The sequence below is a fragment of the Aulonocara sp. 'chitande type north' Nkhata Bay genome, linkage group LG10, assembly GCF_057382095.1.
Source record: "Aulonocara sp. 'chitande type north' Nkhata Bay isolate Kocher_YH1m ecotype deep benthic linkage group LG10, A_spYH_male_GT1.1, whole genome shotgun sequence".
In the NCBI taxonomy this organism is placed as follows: Eukaryota; Metazoa; Chordata; class Actinopteri; order Cichliformes; family Cichlidae; genus Aulonocara; species Aulonocara sp. 'chitande type north' Nkhata Bay.
The window spans coordinates 19439371-19457865 of NC_141353.1; the positions used below are offsets into that span (position 1 = coordinate 19439371).

The following is an 18495-nucleotide window of genomic DNA, read 5'->3' on the forward strand; positions in this document are numbered from 1 at the left end:
GTAGTACAAAAAAATAACATCTATATTTTAAATATCTATCCACTGGCCTCCTTGCTTGTATGAGACAAGCTGAGAAAGGGGCGGATTAGAACTGATAATATAACTAATGCAGTAGATATAGATCCAACCAAGGAGGCTGTAATGCTCAGGAGCAGCCTGTCCTACTTTAAGAGCTTTACACTTCCTCGTGGAAACATCCTCAGGAAAAATCAAGAACAATAATTCTTCTATTTATTAGAAGTCTCACCCAAAGCAGCAGCCATTGCACCAGCGTCCTCTGCATGTCTTTAGGTTTTATCATTCCTCAAGTTACATGGCCAAACTAGAGGATACTGCAAACAAGATTCACCCAGACCTACTGGAGCTATTTTCTAATTTTGGCTGTAAATGAAAAAAATAAAATCTCATCCTTCAGGAAGCATTTGAATTTTCTCTCTAGCCCAGACTGGTTGAGGAGTTACAGCAAGGTGACACACAGATGATGAAATCTCTTTCTATCAGTGTTCAGCTAGCAGTGCCTTATGAATGCCTTGTGCTACTATGATACATTAAATATCTCCGTAAAGCTCGTCTTATCTACTTTCAGAAACCGTTTGAGTTTTGTCTCAACAATAACAGGATTATGGTCATTTAAAAAGTGCTTGTAAAATGGGCCCACCTTAGGCTAAATGTTGAAACAACTCCACCACAAAAGCTCTGGAAGACTTTCTGGTAAGACCAGTTAATGGAGAAGTTTGTGGTTGTGATACACAGGCAGGTTTTTTCTCCCAGTATGTGTCGCCAGGTTGTAAAGCGAACGGTTCCAAATGAATTCAGTGTAACTTGTTTTCTTTCTAGGTTCATTTTTCCAGCGTGACTCAACATTCACACATGAGGAGATCCACTGTTGGAGTAAGGATACCAATTTGGCCACAATGCAGCCACAAAAAGACGCTGTTTTTCAGCTTCTTTCACACCTACTGTGTTAAATGCAGCAAGTGTTATGCTTAGAAAAAAACAACAACAATAATAATAATATTAATGACAAGTGAGCTGGGCTAGTATCGAAGATTGAAAAGCACCTCGTGTGCTCCTGTCTCCTGCTGAGTGATGCCCTGATTGATGCACTGGCTGCATATTATGTAAGACTCTTGAAAAAAGAAATAAAAACACAGCCTCAGAGTGAATGTGAAGTATATCCAGGAGATCTGTCACTGCTATTGACGAGCAGTGTGACAGTACAATGTTCATTGTTTAAATAACCCATTACACGGAGCCGACGTAAAGCCTGCGAGTTAATTAAAGTGTTTTCGGTTCCTAAGTAGAAAACAAGACAGCACCGTTCTTCATCTGGGAACTGTAAATTTCTGTGACAGAGCGGACCAAGTATAGACCAACACTGCCTTTCCTCAAGTCGAGACATTAATGCGTCTAAAAATTCAATTTAATCCACACAAGCATAAAATAATGCCTGCTCAATTATGGTACCCAGCAGCAACACATTCAGCTATTACAAGCTGTATGGGTAAACAAGCACAGTGGTTTAAAACTGTCAGTATAAGAGAAAAATGTGTGATCTTGATTTTCTACATTGTCATCGGCTCACATCCTCCTCCATATGAGGAATTTGGAAGCTTGTGTGTATCCAGCCTTTATTCTTAGATCCAAATATGCACACTCTGTTCTAAAAATTGAATATTTTCAGCATATTTGAGCAAATTCTATAGATAAAATCATGCATGAAGGCAGGTTTTGGGACAACACAGTGAAACATTACAAATTCTCATATGACTCAATTCTCAATTCTCAAATGACATAACAGAAGTCAATAAAAGCACCAGAGCAGCTCTGTTTCATAACACCAAAGCTGCCTGAAAGGATGTGTCCTTATGCATTTAGTGCTGTTGTTTTGTATTTGTTGCATCCCCTCTGCTCAAAGTACATTCGGGCCTTTCATGATTGGATTTTTCCGAGCAAGAGATGTGTTGAAGGCTGCAGACATCATGTGTTCACAGTTCAGAAGCTGCCGCTGCCAGCAGGGAATCCTCTCGAGACACCCTGCATTTATTTTTGGGTCAGCTGCCCCAAACACTTCAGCGTGACGTCTCTCCATTCACGAGGAGCCGCTTATGACGGAAAGCACGAGGTGAGACGCCGAGGCAGCGAGAGAGCGATTCTTCCTGACTACATCTGCACTTCTCAGTTAATTTTAGCTGACATGAGGCATTCGAGGAGAGCCGGGGGACAGATGGTAAAATGGAGGGGAGGGGAAGGAGAAACTATGTATGAGTGCAAAATGTTTTCTCACTTTATTTTGGGTTTGTGTGCTTGTGACATCATCTCAGAGCGACGCTCGAGTGACAATGTCAGCCTGAGAAGCAACAATCTGCCGACACACAACCAAAAGACTAATGCTAAATACGACCACCGTCAATACGAAAGGGGAACGAGGCAGCATCCAAGCGACGCATTAAAATTGCAAGGTTGAATAATTTTAAATGGAATTTGTAACATAACATTTAATTTTCCTTCACTTTGATGCCTTCTCGTTAATTTCAAATTATTCTATTTCTGTGCAATTATGATTCATCGGCGAGACAGAGCATGATTCACCTAACAAACATTCAGCACACAAGTCTCTGAGCTTTGATGTTCTTCGGTACGTACAAGGACGGAGAGTTAAACTTCATCTGTGCTGGGAAGCGGGACGAGAAGTTGTTTGTTCTGCATTGATTCAGCATATTTCTCAGAAGGCTTTCTGTTCATGAAAGAGACCAAAGACAACGTGTTTTTCTAGTCTGATAAAGGAACGCAAAGGCTGCACCATCCTTTTTTTGCTCCATCACATATCCAACATAAATCCGATACTCGACAGAGATGCTTTTACATATATTCCATTCACTTTTGTGTGTTGCAGTTTATATGGAGTATAATCTCACTGTGAGCAATACACAACTGTGACTGCTTTGTTGATCACTATACAAGCGCTGTTTATCACAAATCCTTAGTGTGAACCTTTTAGATCTAATGCTTATTAAAAATAGAATGATTTTTTTGAATAGCTGCTTTCTTCTGAAAACACAGTAAAATTGTTAAAAAGTTAGGGATTAGTCAAGAAAGCGTTTTTTCAGAGTGAACCAGACTCGTGGTAAATAGACCGATTCTTATATAGAGCTTCTCTACTCTACCGGAGCACTTAAAGTATTTTATACAACATGCCTCATTCACATAAACACTTTCTTCTATGCTTAAGTTCTTTCTTTCTAACATTCACACACATTCATACTCATAGCAACTTGGGGTTAGTATCTTGCATATTTGGCATGCAGACTGGAGCAGCCAGGGATTCTTTTTTTTTTTTTCTTTTTTTTTTTAATAAATAGGACAGGGGGAATGAATGAGAGAAAGAGGGGGAGAGAAAGAAAGAAAACCAAAGGGGAGAAGAGACGGTGAGAAGGGGGGGGAAGAGAGAGAAAAAAAAAAAGAACTCCTGGGTCACCTGTATGGAGAAAAAAAAAAAAACAAACAAAAAAAAACAAACAGAGGAGACAGCAAACAACAAAGAGCAACATAATAATAGAGAAAACAAAGCACCATCACAATAAACTAGCTAGTCATAGATATCAATATTTACTAAATAATAAACGATATTGTGCAGCACGCAAGATAGACAGCGCACAGTGTGCTTTGAGGCAGCAGCCAAGAAAGCTTTAGTCCGCGTCTGTGAATACCCATGTGTGCATACCTGTGTGGATCAGCATGCTTGCATTCCAAAGGTTTCTCCATGTAATGATCTGCTAGGGAGTGTGGGGGGGCCACAGCCCCGTCCTCCAGGGTGTGAAGCGGGTATGGAGGAGATCAAAACTCCAGACATCCAGAGGCCCCCAGAACACAAGAGACCATGGAAGACCAACAGAGGGGCAGCCGCGCCACTGTTCCAGTAAGAGCTGAGGAGAGTCCCAGATGAGGGCTCGCCCAGCAGCCGCGGAGCAGAAGTCAGGGGGAGTTGCAGTGACGCGCCCGTGAGCTCCGCCGGCCCCCAGCTGTGCCTGAGTGACCGAGCCCCAGGCCGAGAGGCCGGGGGCACCCCACCTCCAAAGGGGCCCGAGCGAGCCCCAGGCCCCGACAAGCGGCCGCCAAGGAGTGAGCCGGTGTGTACCCGGACGCCCACCCCCAGACACAAAGAACCACCAACACACCGACACCTGAGGGAGTCCGCCACCGGCAGGGGAAGTGGTGGTGGGTGGAGATAGGCCTCCAAACCTTGGAGGGCCTGAGGTGTCCCCAGAGAGGTGGCGTCTGATACCCAACCTGACATATAGACACAGACATACAGGCACACACAGACACAAACATCCATTCCCACCCTCATGCTCTCATATGCACTCACTCCACACTCAACCAACGTGGAGACAGACATAAAGAGACGCTGTACACACGATCACACTCCCCAAGCGTACTCTACAAACCGGGTCTAGGTACCCTTGCCCCTGGAGGGGGGAATTGCACCCAGACCCAGGTGGTGTTACCCTTTTCCCTGCGGTGGGGAGAGGCAGACCACCCCGACTCCGCAGCAGCAGGGAGGCCCCACACCCCAGACCGCAGTCGGACGGCCAACTCCTCCTACTAGCCCTCCCGCTCCAGCAGGCCGCAGAGAATGGGGGTGGGAGAAGACTCCAAACCTCCCTCCACCCGCTCATTGTAGTGTTGATGCATATGTGTTCTAAGGTGCAATTAAAACCCAGGAGGGCATGGAGCTACCTGCCAAGGAGCAGCAGGTAAGCGCATAGTCCCTCCTGCTAGCCCTCAATGACTAAGTGCCAGGGATTCTTATCAGTAGATGACCTGCTCCACATACTGCACAGCAGGTCTGTAGAGTAGCTCTACCTAATCGTTTGCTGCCTATTCCCACCACACAAGTCACATAACTTCTCCATCCATCCATTACCTTCTGATTATCTAAAGTTGATAAGATGACAAGACAAACCAGATGTGGTACATAATCTCTCCAGTGAGTTTTGGGTGTCCTCCCAGTGAGGGGTGCCTGGAAAACCTCTAATGGGAATTGCCCAGGAGGCATCCTAACCACCTTCTTTCAGCATGGAAGAGCTTGGAGCTTTTCCCCGTGTTTTTTTTTTGTTTGGTTGGGTTTTTTTTATACAGTCTCCTTAATGCCCAGATGTGTCTGGGATGCAAGGAACAAAAGCAAATACAGGAAAAAGGTGCTGTGTCCTGGACTATTGGAGTACACTGAACATTTGCATTTGTTTCACAGTTAGCTGTTAGCTGGTGTAGACTTTTGCACATCTATAGTATCTTGCCGCGTCTCAGAATGCAAAGCACACGGGGTTATAGTTTTTTTTTTTAGCTATAACTTACAACATACACCTGGTAGCTGGTTGGGATCCTGATTGGATGAGGTTCACACCAAAAACCAACCACTCTGGAGTTCATTTAGAAACGCAACGAGACCAACTCCTCCAAAGGTCTTGCGATCACTGCGTCGACACACCTGCACAAGCGAACCGCACAAAGTCAGAAAACTAAACACCACACCTGTGCCTTATGTGGATACATTTTAAAAGCTCTGATTTCAGTTTGATTCTCCCGATCGCATTCTTTGTCTCCGTATGAGTGTGCGGTTGTCTATAGCTCGCTTGTTTTGCTTTTCTGTGCCTCTTTAGTGGTGTCCAGGTCTACCCTGCAAACGTGCAGAATGAGGAGCAGCCAGACACACACAAAGAACACCAGGTGGTGCTTAGCAGCACACGTGTTGTGTTACGTGCACTCACTATCTGGCTTTCACTACCTTGCAGATAATTCTCGCCTCACATCTGCTCTGTGCAGCTCCTCAGGTCCAGCTTATTATATGTGATCAAGAATTTTATGTCTGTGTTGGCTGAAGGGAAAATTAATGTGGGAATTCAAGGCTACTTTTTCAGCACACCCAAAGACCCGGAGCAAGGTTAAAAACTATAGGAGATCGTCATCATGCACTGACATCATGGATGAAAAATAACACTTCTACTGTCTGCCAAGAGTCTTTCTGATGTCGAAGTCTTATTTCCACTGTGAAGATGTCCATCCATAACTAACAGCAATATGATCACACAGTGATTTTTGAGTAATTTGTTGCATTTTAACTCTGAGGATTTATTCAACTTTAACTAATACGTTGCCGCACACAGGACTACAATGGAGAAAATTAGCCTTGGCTTTCAAGTGAATGTAACTGTCCAAAATGTGATGTCTTTTATGATGTTTATTTGAAAGACCTAACTCTAATTTGTGTCCTGATATCAGGAGGCTGTGAACTCAAAGCTCAGGAATAGCAGGTTACTGCTCAAAATGTCTCTATTTTGAGAAAATGTGTTGATGATGTAAGATCACATGCTCCCCAGATCTCAGTTTTTGTTATATTTATTCTAATTTAGGACTAAGAATAAGCTTCACGGCTAATTAATCTGTTAATTTCTCTCTTGATTTACTGATTAAATGCTTGTAGTCTATAATTACCCAAAATACTCAAAATTTCCAAAAATCCCAAGTTGACATCTGTAAATAGCAGTCCAATAACCATAACGTGTCCGATCAGAATGATATAAAACAGAGTAAAGAAACACTTGTGATCAAATATTTCAGCAGTAGTAATACTTAAACCTGCAAATTGCACATAGCAAGAGGAGACGGCACACACTGGGAAACTGCACCACTGAACTTGCCTTTAACGCAACACTTTAGATGTAAATAAAGTTTGTAAATAAATACATTGTCTTTATTTTCATTACCAGTGATGAGACCTGATCACAGTAACGCCTATCAAATGTCATTGGACATTGACACAGTCCCCCATTTTCAGACGCTCAAAAGTAATTGAACAAAATAACATGATTTTAAATATAAAGACTGTTTTCAGTGCTTAGATGAAAATCGTGAGTGCCTGAAGTCTAGAAACCACAGATATCACCAAATGCTGTGTTTTCTTTAGACCTTTACATCATCTTCAGATGTGTTTTTGTGGGTCTCTCTGTCTTCAGTTTTTCTTCAGTAACTGAAAAGCATGCTCTCAAGTCTGAGCAGAGTACAGCCCTGTACGCCTTATCACAGTCCATCTGCTATCATTTCTACCAGCAGTCACATCATCGACACACACTAGTAAACTGGTTTCACTGGCAGACATCCATGCTCATGCCATAACACTGACTCCACCATGTTTGGCAGATACTGTGGATCAGATCATGAGCTATTGTTCTCCTTCTCTTACTTTTCTCCTCCCCAAAGTTCATTTTGGTTTCATCTGTCCAAAGAATTTGCTTCAGAAGTGTGCAGGCTGTTTTGGATGTTTTCTGGCAAAGCCTAACGTGGATGGATGTCTTGCTCTTGAGCCAAACCAGTAGTTTGCACAAGTGTCTGTTTATATTTTTGAAGGTGTCTTTTGATTGTTGACCTTGACAATGATACTGCTATCTCCCCAAGAGTGTTGGTCTTGACTTGGCTTGATGTTATGACGTTGTTTTTCTTTGGGAACATATTCTCTGATCATCCACTTTAGTTCTCCTCTGTGATCTTTCTGGTCTTTCGGTGTTGCTGAGCTGGCCAGTTCATTCCTTCTTTTTAAGAATGGATCTTTAGACCTCATATTGAGAGGTCCAGTGAACAGCTTCCAAATTCAAATTTTAACACTTGGAATGAGCTCAAGGAATAACAGCAGAACAGGCCTCACATGGCCATTAAACTGCTTGTTAGACGAATGTCCAATTACTTTAGAGCCTCTAAAAATTGGGGACTGTGTATAAAAAAAAAGTGATTCCTAAAGAGTTAATGGAATACATTTGCTGAGCCCCTTGAATTAAAGCTGGAAGTCTATGGTTCAGTCACACAGTGATTGTTTGATTTAAAATCCACAGAAAACTACAATAATTGTGTCTTTGTCCAAAGAAAATATGAACCTAACTGTACATACAGATTGATAAGTGAATGTGCTCCTGGTTCAGCAGTATCAGCTGTTGTTCACTACTATAACAGAACATGTTGTCCTCAAGGGGAGGGAACACGATGTGCTTTTAACATTTGAATAAAAGAGCAGCAGAAGGTTAGTCAGGGTCAGACAGATTTCCACTGCTGTTTTGTTCCTGACCAACAATGTCTGAGGGAGTAAATACAAACAGAAAACAGTCAACACCAGTCAGGGAATATTTGATGATGTTAAGCAGCGGAAGCAACACCAGAAGGTGAACATTTTGGCGACGTGAAAAAAACGCAGGGACGTTCTGAGTCAGGGCGAGGGCCGAACGTCAGTCAGCTCCTCTCCCCTCTGCAGGCCATTTCACAGGAAGTCCCTGCCATATATGGTTGTCACAGGCCATTGTGTCTGTAGCTACATGCTCCTACTGTGCTATGTTCCCATGGCAACCAAGACGAATCAGTCCCTCCCTCCGCCAGTCTCTTGTTTTCTCTTTCTCTCTCTCTCTCACACACACAGACACACACACACACACACACACACACACCAGGATACACCTTTATTCCAGACTTTGCTGCAGCCAGCGAGATCAGATGGTGGTGTATGACTCACTCTCATAACCTTTCCCCAAAGTTTTCAAGCCTTCAGCATCCAGAAGTTTCTCTCCTTACCCCAGCTGTTTACATCCTTCTTCCTATTCAGGTCAACAAAAAATCCAGCAGCAAATGTTCGCGTTCGTTCTGCGTGGTCACGTTACGGTTACGATTTAAGGTTAAAATAATAATAATAATAATAAAGAAATAAATGGTGCCTCTGGACTTCAGCAGCAGGTGGAACAAATTCTTCTTTAGTAGTTTCTGTGTTGCATCACCCACTCAATAACCCCCCTACCAAAAAAAACCCCAATAGGTCTTTATACGCGTACAAATCATAAAATGATTACAGCGTGGAGGAAAAGTTAAGTGCACTGTTGCATAACCAGGCATATTACACACAACCAAAGCTCAAGCTGTGCAATCAGACAATGCCTGATTTTGTTCAAAGCTCTAAACTAATCATCAAGTTCTCGCCAGCTCTGAGACAGACCGAATGAATGTTTGGCCTCTTAAACACACACACACACACACACACACACACACACACACACACACACACACACACACACACACACACACACACACACACACACACACACACAAACAGTTGTGGTGCATTAATGAAAGCTGCATTCATCTATCAGAATGATTGTTTTCACACACGTTTGGTCTGTTGTTATCTCAAAAGGACTTCTAGACAGACTCTCAGGCACAAACAATAAGAGCAGGCACCAGTGCAAGCTTATTACATTTCATTAGTATGTCAGGTGAAGCACGGCTTGTTGGGGAGCTGCAGGATTGAGTCACCAGCCCCGTTCATCTTTCCCTCTCATCTTCACTCCTTCCACCCTCCCTCTCTCTCTCTTTTTTTTGTTGCTTTTTACCTCTCTCATCCCTGTTTGCCTTTTTCTCTCCTCCCTTGTGAAAACATTCTCATTTGAATTCACATTCAAGCAACAAGGCGCAGCTCACATATGTACGCCGCGAGACACTCCACAGAGCTCAGATTTCATCGTGTTCATTCATACTGCGCTGAGATGCCGATTAAGTGACGATCTAGAAAACACCAAGCAATCAGACGATGAGCTATTATTACACAAACAACTCCCGACCACGGCGAACGCATCTGAGGTGCTGCAGACATGCACAAGCTCAAAAAAAAGGCAGGGGATGAGTTACAGGGTGTGTTAAACTACTTAAAGAGAGGACTAGAAGAAGACAGAAACTTTTGCTGTCTTACCAGATGCAGGCGACTTGCTGCGCAGCGATTGGACAACAGTTCTGGGGGAGCCTCGGTTCAAAGAGCCTGACATCCTCCCATAGATCAATGATTTCATCATACGACACTCTGCAAGCACAAAGAGAGGACAGATAGAGGTGTTCAGGGACTGTTTAGCAAATATTAATCCACTCACCTTTATGTATTCATCCAGTGCGCTGAAATCCAAAATGTGTAAGCTGTAGAAATTCAAATCCTAAGGAGGTAGCAGCTTTTTTACCTTCTTGCAGCACTCGGGATTTCATGCTCAAATAAACTGACATTAGGTGTGCGACACTGTAACATGACACTGGTTTGTGGCACAGAAACAGCCTTAATATTACACCATCAGAGCACTCGAACAACACGACAGCTCTGTTAGTCTGAAATGAAAAGTTTATGGATTTTAAGCCAGCTACTGTTTTAATATTGTTTTTGAGTGAGTCTAACCTTTAGCCATGCAAGAGAACAGCAAACCACTAATGTATCGCCACACTTGTAATTGGTTTTACCTTCAGGTCCCCCTGCAAAAACGAGCCCTGACCTTCAGTGGGCTCGTTTTCCAAACGCAATTATTGTGGTGCTTCAGACTCACGGAGGTCTTACAGACACACACACACACACAGCGCTAGTAAATGAGCCATGTGATGGTATTAAAACACACGCTCCGTGTCGGCTCCATCCCCAAAACTTTACTCCTCCACTGTTCATTAACCCAGCCCCATTATAGCTCATTGCCATTATAGACCAGTGGGAAAGACAAATTGTACAGCTTGCCCCGCACATGTCTGTGTGCGTGCGTGTGTGTGTGTGTGCATGCGTGCGTGCATATGAGAGCCTGGCTGTGTGTCTGTCTGTATTTGCATTTGCTTGTGTGGCAGACGTTTGTGGCCCAGTGATTAATGTACAATACCGAGTGTTAACATGATGACAGTGTGCCAGAGCTGAGGCAGAGGCGATAATTATAGCGATGCTGAGAGGAGGCGAAGTTGTCTGCAGCTCTGACTCCAGATGTCTCTCTGTTACGCTGTCTGTTTCGTTTGTCGCTCTCCGTTCCTGTCTGTCTATTTCTGCCTCTTGCTCTCTGTCTGCCAGCGCATGATGAGGTGTCAAATCATGCTCTGTGTCTATAAAACATTAGATATGGCTGTGTTATAATCACTGTTTTTGGGGGGGAAATGTGGTTCAGACGAATTCTCCTGACGAAAATCGACCTATGTAGAAGAGTCTGTGTAACGTTTTTAACGGTGTTGATTGTGCCCAAACTTTCATAAAGGACATTTGGGATGTTTAGAGAACATTCCCATACTGCCCCTCAATGGTCACATGAGATCATTTAATTGAGAAATTAAACAAAGGATCCTACGTGGGTAAAAGCTGAATGTATACTCTCCATTCTCAGTAAGATTTTTAAAAAGATCATTTTCATTCCTTTATGGTCATGTTGCAGCATTTCATAGCAGACATTTGGTATCTTTGGGGTACATTTTCTTATGGTAATCTGTTATTCACAATATTTACATGAGGACCTTTCATACGAGACTAGTGGAAACATTTTGGATATGAAGAAGATGTTCCCTATAAATGTAAGAGATTGCACCCTTTTTCGTTTTAATAAAAGTTAAATGAAACTGAAGTTTAATAAATATTGGATATGGTTGGGGATGGAGCAAGGAGTAGTCTGATTACAACAATTATCACAACAATCAGATAATGTTACATCTGGCTATTTGCAACTAGAAGTGTTGCATTTAAATGCATTTGGCACACATTCTTGGGAAATACTGGGAGTGATCGGGGGACAGTTGATATATGGTACCATGTATTGAGCCATTACTAATTTGGTTTAGTTTTCCAGGCTTTCTGAAGGTCTTTCAAAGTTTTTCTTTGGACATTGGCTGCTTTATCACTGCTCATTTTTGTACCGGACCATTCTCACAGGAATGTTTTTATTCATTAATTATTAAGCCACTTAACACTGACCCATCAATCATTCAGGCTTAAAAAACGCACATAACACAAGGAATGACCAGTGTTGTGTCCACACGTAACGGATAACACAGAATCCATTTTAAATAGTATCTTTAGCCACTTTGTTACTAGGAGCCTGAACAAAACACATTATTTGTTCCAATTTCTTTAGATGAGTCTATGAAAAATAATACAGATAACACAGTTTGACAGACTTAAAATAGTATTTTTGTACCAACAACATCTGTCCCTTCAGTTAATAAATCTAATGCTCACTGAAGTCTCATCAGAAATGGTCTTAATGGAAGTGTACCTGTTAAGAAGCCATTCTCAAGGAAGATAAATAGAGAACAAAGACTTATGGATGCCAAATTACACAAGAACTGAACGGAAAATTAGTGACAACAGGTCTTATGCGAAAGATCCCAAACACACTCCCGCTGCCGTAAAGCACACCTGAATAGAAAAACACACAAACTCTATATCAGTCATGGATTGGCCTCTCCAGAGCCTGAACCTTAATATTACTGAAGCAGCGTGAGATCATCTTGACAGAAAACAGAAAAAAAAGGAAGCTTTGAACATCCTTCAAGAAGCCTGGAGAACTATTCCTGAAGACTACTTAAAAGATGGCTTGCCTAAGAGCATTCAGGCTGTGTGCAAGAATAAAGATGGGAATACCAAACATTGACTTTCAGGCTCATTAGATTTATACAACCTCAGTTTTTGCCTGTTATTATGTATTTGCACAAATGCATCTTTGGACCTATTTCACACTTTTCTAGCAAAATATAAACATGGGCGCCTGAAAACTTTCCTTTAGATCACTATAGTATAATTAACTGAATTACGATTACATTACCAGGCCTTTATGTCCTTCACACATTAAATAGTCAACACAAGGTCAGAAATCAACGCTTGAAGTTTAAACGCAGTTTTAGGTGAAAGTTAGAGATGTACAGGCTTGAGTTTGACATATCTGGATTCTTCAAACACGTGTTTTCATCAGGGAGCTGTCTGACTAGTCTTCACTCAGTAGCATGACAGCAGCCTACGATACAGGCAGAGACACAAGAACAAGCAGCCCTGCAACCACTTCTGTGGTCCTCACAGAGCCCTTATTTCAACATCATTGAGACAAACTGGGAATACATGAAAAGAAACCGAAAACAGGCAGCTGAACTCCACAGATTTACAGATTTTCACAACAGCAGCTCAAAAAACAAATTTGGAGGAAGCTTTGAGGCGGAAATGACCCTATTGTATTCTTCCAGCAAGAAAATACAGCAAATCCTGATGTACTAGAAAATGTACTAATGTACTCTACTCTAAGAGCAAGGACGACAGTGGGCATGCTTGCTGTGCTGTTAGTGTGTTTTTTGTTCACACACAGTTGTAGCAAGCGTGGGCAGATAATTAAATTTTCATCACACGGATAAGAGGTGCTTCTTAGCTATAAGTGATTGGTTTAAAATGCTTATGGAGACAATCGTCAGTAATTAATTAAACATAGTCGAATCACAGGCTTATAAACCTTGCTGCATGAAGGAAAAAGTTTTGTTGTTATCATTCTCAAGACAGAGGAAGGTTACCAAAGGAAGACATAGCTAATGAAAGCAGGAAGGCACAATGTGCTCCAAATGAAAGAACAGTGAGGAGGAGGAGTGAGGGGAAAAGGGAGACAAAAGAGGGTAGGGGGCGGAGGTTTGCAACCATGGCGGGATGGATACCTGGGAAACAAATAAATTGAATAAACCTTTCAACAAAACCCAGTGCACACTCATTCATGTAGGAGACAGGAAGAGAGATGAGAGGGTAAGAATACAGATGAGCACTAAATGGCAGGAGTGAAGGGAAGGGGGAGAGAGACAGGCAGCAGCACACACAGATGGGTAAAGTGAGGACAGAACACATCCTCAGTGGATAGCGGTGGGGAGACAGGCAGAAAAGAGGGAGAGGAACAATGGTAAAATAGGTTAGACGGTGGTTTAAGTGCAGTGGACCGAGAGGAGAGGATGAAGTAGACAGCCTACAGCTGGGGTGTCGAACATGAGGCCCGGTGGCCAGAATGGGCCTTTCAAAAACTCCAGTTTGGCCCATGCAATGGCTTCGGAAAAAATGTATGAGGACATAAATTTCGGTTATTGAACTGCTTTTTAGTTTTACAGCCTTTGCTACATTTGTACAACACCAGTTAAAAAGTAATAGAAAAAACAATTAAATGACAGAAAAGATCTTGTTTTATTTTAGTGAGACAAATCGTGCTGTGAATTAGCAAAACTCTTCTGTGTTACAATTCCAACACAGTCAGGGCAACAAGCTACCAAACCTTTTTTTTATTGCAATTTTATACATTTATTTCTTGCAACTTTAGCCCAAAGTGTCAGCAGCATTGCTTCATCATGAAGAGAAACAGACAGTTTTTATATGAAGATATCTCCAGGGTGAAATGTGTACTTAAATTTCTTTTACACTGACAGAAATGGGACTTTCACTGGTCAAAGTGGGCTGTTTGTGGCCCAAAATGTAAAATGTGTTGGACATCAAGCAGAGGGTTGAACCAGGAAGATTACCGGTAATGTTTTTTTTATTTTATTCACTGAAATGTTTTATGATGACGTGCATGTACTTAGCCCTTTATCACCCAAGTATCATGCAGGACCCTGGACTTATTTTGTAATTTTGGCTGTAAAATGTCAAAATAATTGTTATCGTTCAGGAATCCTTTGAATTTTCTCTCTAGCCTAAAGTGGTTGAGAAGTTATGCTAATGAAGGAAGAGCTGTGTTCAGAAAGCAGTACCTTATGACAGCTCTGTGCTGCCATGATACACCAAATATCTTCTATTCTTTCCAAAAGTATTTTCCTTTTGTCTCTAGCACAAATAGTAACTGTCACACCCAGCAGGATCAGTGTCCAGCTGATCTGAGGATTTTTCTATCTTTCTCTCCAACTTCCACTCTCTCTCTCTCCTCTTGTCATTGTGGGTTCACGCCCTCGGTGGGAGGAAACAACTGAGCCTAATCAGGGCGGTCAGCATTTAAGCCAGGAGGTGACTGCTGTTCTTCGCTGGATCGTTGTCTGCCACGCGTTAGTGAAAGTCAAGTCTACAGCAAAGCTAAGTCAAATGTTTAGAAGTGAACTGTGTAACTATTCCTCGTCTCCCCGTCTCTCCTCCTGGATTCCCTCCCCGTGTGATTCTTTGTGTCGAGTGTGGATGAGTGAACCTGTGGCCGTGAGTGTGGAGAGTTGGAGAACGCGTGACTACCCCCTTGGATTTCCCCAGAGCCCCGTCGCTCACTTAATTGTATATAGCACTGCCCTGCACTTCCTGTAAATACACAAGGTGGATTCTGTAAATAAATTATTGTGTACAGCTGATTCTGGAGTCCTGCGCTTGAGTTCTCCCCGTCAAACCGTAACAATAACAAAGTTGGGGTCATTTAAAGAGTGCTTATAAAATGACTAATGGTTTAAAAAAAAAGATTTGGTTAATTTGATAGAAAATAGAAAGTAAGGAAGGGAGGGAAGAATAAAATAGGAAACGTGAGGATAGAAATGTAACAGAAGGTATTTCTCACCACTTTCATCCAGCATCAAGTCATCTTGATAGCGGAACTTCTCTGGTCCACAAGCCACGAAGATGTCCTCGTCACCAAAGAAGTCCTGCAGGCATGACACCTGAAAAGATGGAAGAGTTCAGTTTTTGTAAGGTTGGATAAATGCTCAACGTTTTATTCAGGAAAATGAGATTTTCTGACAACAGCAATTTGCTAACATGTTGGCAAATTTAGTCACATAGTCTACTTTAGTCACTTGTAAGCTGCTGATAGTGTTTGTATGTATACATTGCAAACTGCGAGAGCCACTCACATACTCTGCATTGTGCATGCTCACAACACTGGCTTCCTCTGCCTGTGCTCGGGTGAAGGGGCACATTCACTGAGCCCGAGGACTGTGAAGAACACCAGAGGTGTGTGCGTGCTGGTTTTGTTTGGTTCATTTTGTGTGCTCGCCAAACCTCTTTATAGACAGTCCATGTTCCCGACAAGTCCCCAAGCAGCAGCGCTGTGCTGCTTCTGCACCTAATCAGTCTATCAGTAACTATAATGGGACCTTGCTGACTCACTAATTTGTTGATGCACCGTAGCTCATGCACCGGACATCCAGAGAAGCAAGTGGGGTTAAATGAAGGCCAGTATCTTATAAATGGTGGTGAATAACAAAGAGAAGGATGGATGAGGTAGACGGACCTACGGATAAAAGGACTCTGAAGGCGTCGCTGTCATTATTTGATGAGCTCCCTAATGTGCAGTTAAAACCAAAGCCACAGATTTGGTTAACACCACAGTTAGTGTTGGATTATTTTTTAAGGCTGTCTACAGATGGACACCATTTCATTAAGACACGCCTAATAAACACATTGTTCACAAATCTTCAGCTGCAGCACAAGACAGGTGTTATGTGCCTTTTTAATTTGTAAGATCACTGGTTCTCTACCAGGAAGAAACCTCAGCAATGGGCTGTTTATGATGACAAACAGGATGAAAAGCACACCACCGTTCATTTTTTTCCTATTTGATTTAGTCAACAGCTAATTCCATATCTGATCTAAACGCTGCGTGAATTGCTCAAATAACTTTAATTACACCCCAAAGGCCAACCATCACACTTCAATTCCAAGACATCAATATTCCAAATGATATTTCTCCACTGGAAACGGTACAGTCAGAAAGGGATTTACTGGAAGACAATAGTTCATTCATCTAGTATGACAAATCTCCTACCAAAAACCTATTAGGAGCTATTATAGTTTAGGCTGCATGCAAGTGTAACACCGCCTGAAGTTAGCACACAAACACAAAGCTTCAGTTATTGCATTTTCATGGCAATTAGCATCTAAGAATCCATTTAGATTCCCATTAGCCACCAATCAGTGCCCCAAAAGAAAGTCACAAATGATGTAACAGCATTATCAGCAAAATGCCAAATAAACAGCAAAGAGGCCATTCTGTGTGTGCGTCTGTGTGTGTCAAGAAGGGAGTTGTCCTGCTTTACCCCCCGTAGACCCACAGATGAGCCAGCGGGGAGATAGAAAACAAGTTTAATCTCAGGCACAGGCTCTCTGTGGAGTATGGATCACTTTCATTTAACTTTTTTAATTAATGCTTGTGTGTGTCTGCATATGTGTGCGTGTGTGTGTGTGTGTGTGTGTGTCTGCATATGTGTGCGTGTGTGTGTGTGTGTGTGTGTGTGTGTGTGTGTCTGCGTGTGGAAATGATATTACTCCAGTTTCATAACAGAGTGCATATTGCTTTGTTCCCTGATGTCCCCTGATAGCGCTGGTGATTATTTCAGGGGCGAGCAGCTCAACTTCCTAACAAGATGGCGTGATACAGATGCCGGAAACATTTCCCAAGTGCGTCAGTGCTGACGACTTGGCCACTTCTCTAAAGGTAAAGTTTTTTAATTCGAGTATTTTTCACATTTTTTTCGAAGTGATATCAGATTTTGTGCTTACAGTACACTGAACACAACTTCTACTTTGAAAGCACAGCGATTACTGAAAAGTTTGTCACTGATAATGTTATTGGCTGCTTCAGGCTCAGGCAAACTTTGGTCTCACATACACTCGTGTTTAGTTGCAGCAAGCTGAATCTGTCACCTGTGATGCTCCAATGAACGCATCTCTCTTTGTCTTTACACAGCCTACGTTACATCAGTCACTCTCTAATGACGCATGCTGCTTGGTCAATTAATTAATGAGCTGACTGAAAGAAAATGAATTGCCAATTGTTTAGATAATCAAACACAATTGTGACCTTGTTTTTGAGAGAGAGATGAGAGATGTTGAGCTTCTGAGTCCTGATGATATCTTTGCAATTTGAACTACTGATCTGACAGGGTGAAACAAATGTCAAAGATGCTTTGCTATAAGCTGAAGCAACTGGATGTAATGGCTTTCTTGTCATAATCAAGGACAGGCGAGGTGGTGAGAGTGCTCACTTTCCTGGGAACCCTTCAGTAGGTGTGTCAAGGTTACCTGAGTGATGAAGACAAGGTTAGGGTTTACCTGCAAGCTCTCATTAATCATAGCCATCTTGAGCCGCTCTCAGCTGCTGTGGCAGTGTCCCCTATCAGCTGTATGGGCTCAGTGGTTAACTTCTTGCAGCATGTGTGGTCGCAGCAAGCACTCTGACCACTGATGTCTGCAGGAAACCACAGGAAACCCAAGTCAGCTGAGAGAAATAACCTCTCCAGAGTATCCTGGGTCTGCTCTGCATCCCCCTCCCAGCAGAACATGCCTGAAACATCTCATCTAGGAGGTGAAAAGGAGGTCCCCTAGCCAGATGCCCAAAGCACCTCATCTAACTCCAAGAGGCCAGCCAGGCACAGCCCAAAAGCACGACATGGACTTGCCATCCTATGGGCTCACCATATGCTATATTGTGTATTTCTCATTTACGTCCCTAAAAACAAGAAAAAAGTGCAACCACACAGATTTTGTCTCCAGGTGTATAACAGACAGCATAACATAAACCAACACATGTGGCTCTCTCCTTTTTGCAAAAACTGCCAAACTGTCCTCGCCCTCTACCTTTTGCCCTCTTGTACTGCATGCAATTATAGTAATTATCATGCTAAGTCTCAGCACCTTTGCACTTTTTTTTAAACACAGAAAAATTACTTTAAACAAATATTTCTTTTGATGGTTTTAGTTTAATACAG

At 42.4% G+C, this 18495-nt stretch overlaps 1 protein-coding gene across 5 annotated transcripts in view; it reads right to left on the minus strand.

Annotated features, from left to right (window-relative positions):
* The window catches only part of dclk1a (doublecortin-like kinase 1a), a 54600-nt gene that overhangs the window by 17503 nt on the left and 18602 nt on the right, over positions 1-18495 (minus strand). For all 5 annotated transcript variants that reach the window (XM_086308895.1, XM_086308892.1, XM_086308893.1 and 2 more), the window contains 2 exons: positions 15348-15447; positions 9779-9886 (listed from right to left, as the gene is read on the minus strand). In XM_086308895.1, the coding sequence (XP_086165021.1) occupies positions 9779-9886; positions 15348-15447 (208 nt within the window). The remainder of the gene's footprint in view (positions 1-9778; positions 9887-15347; positions 15448-18495) is intronic.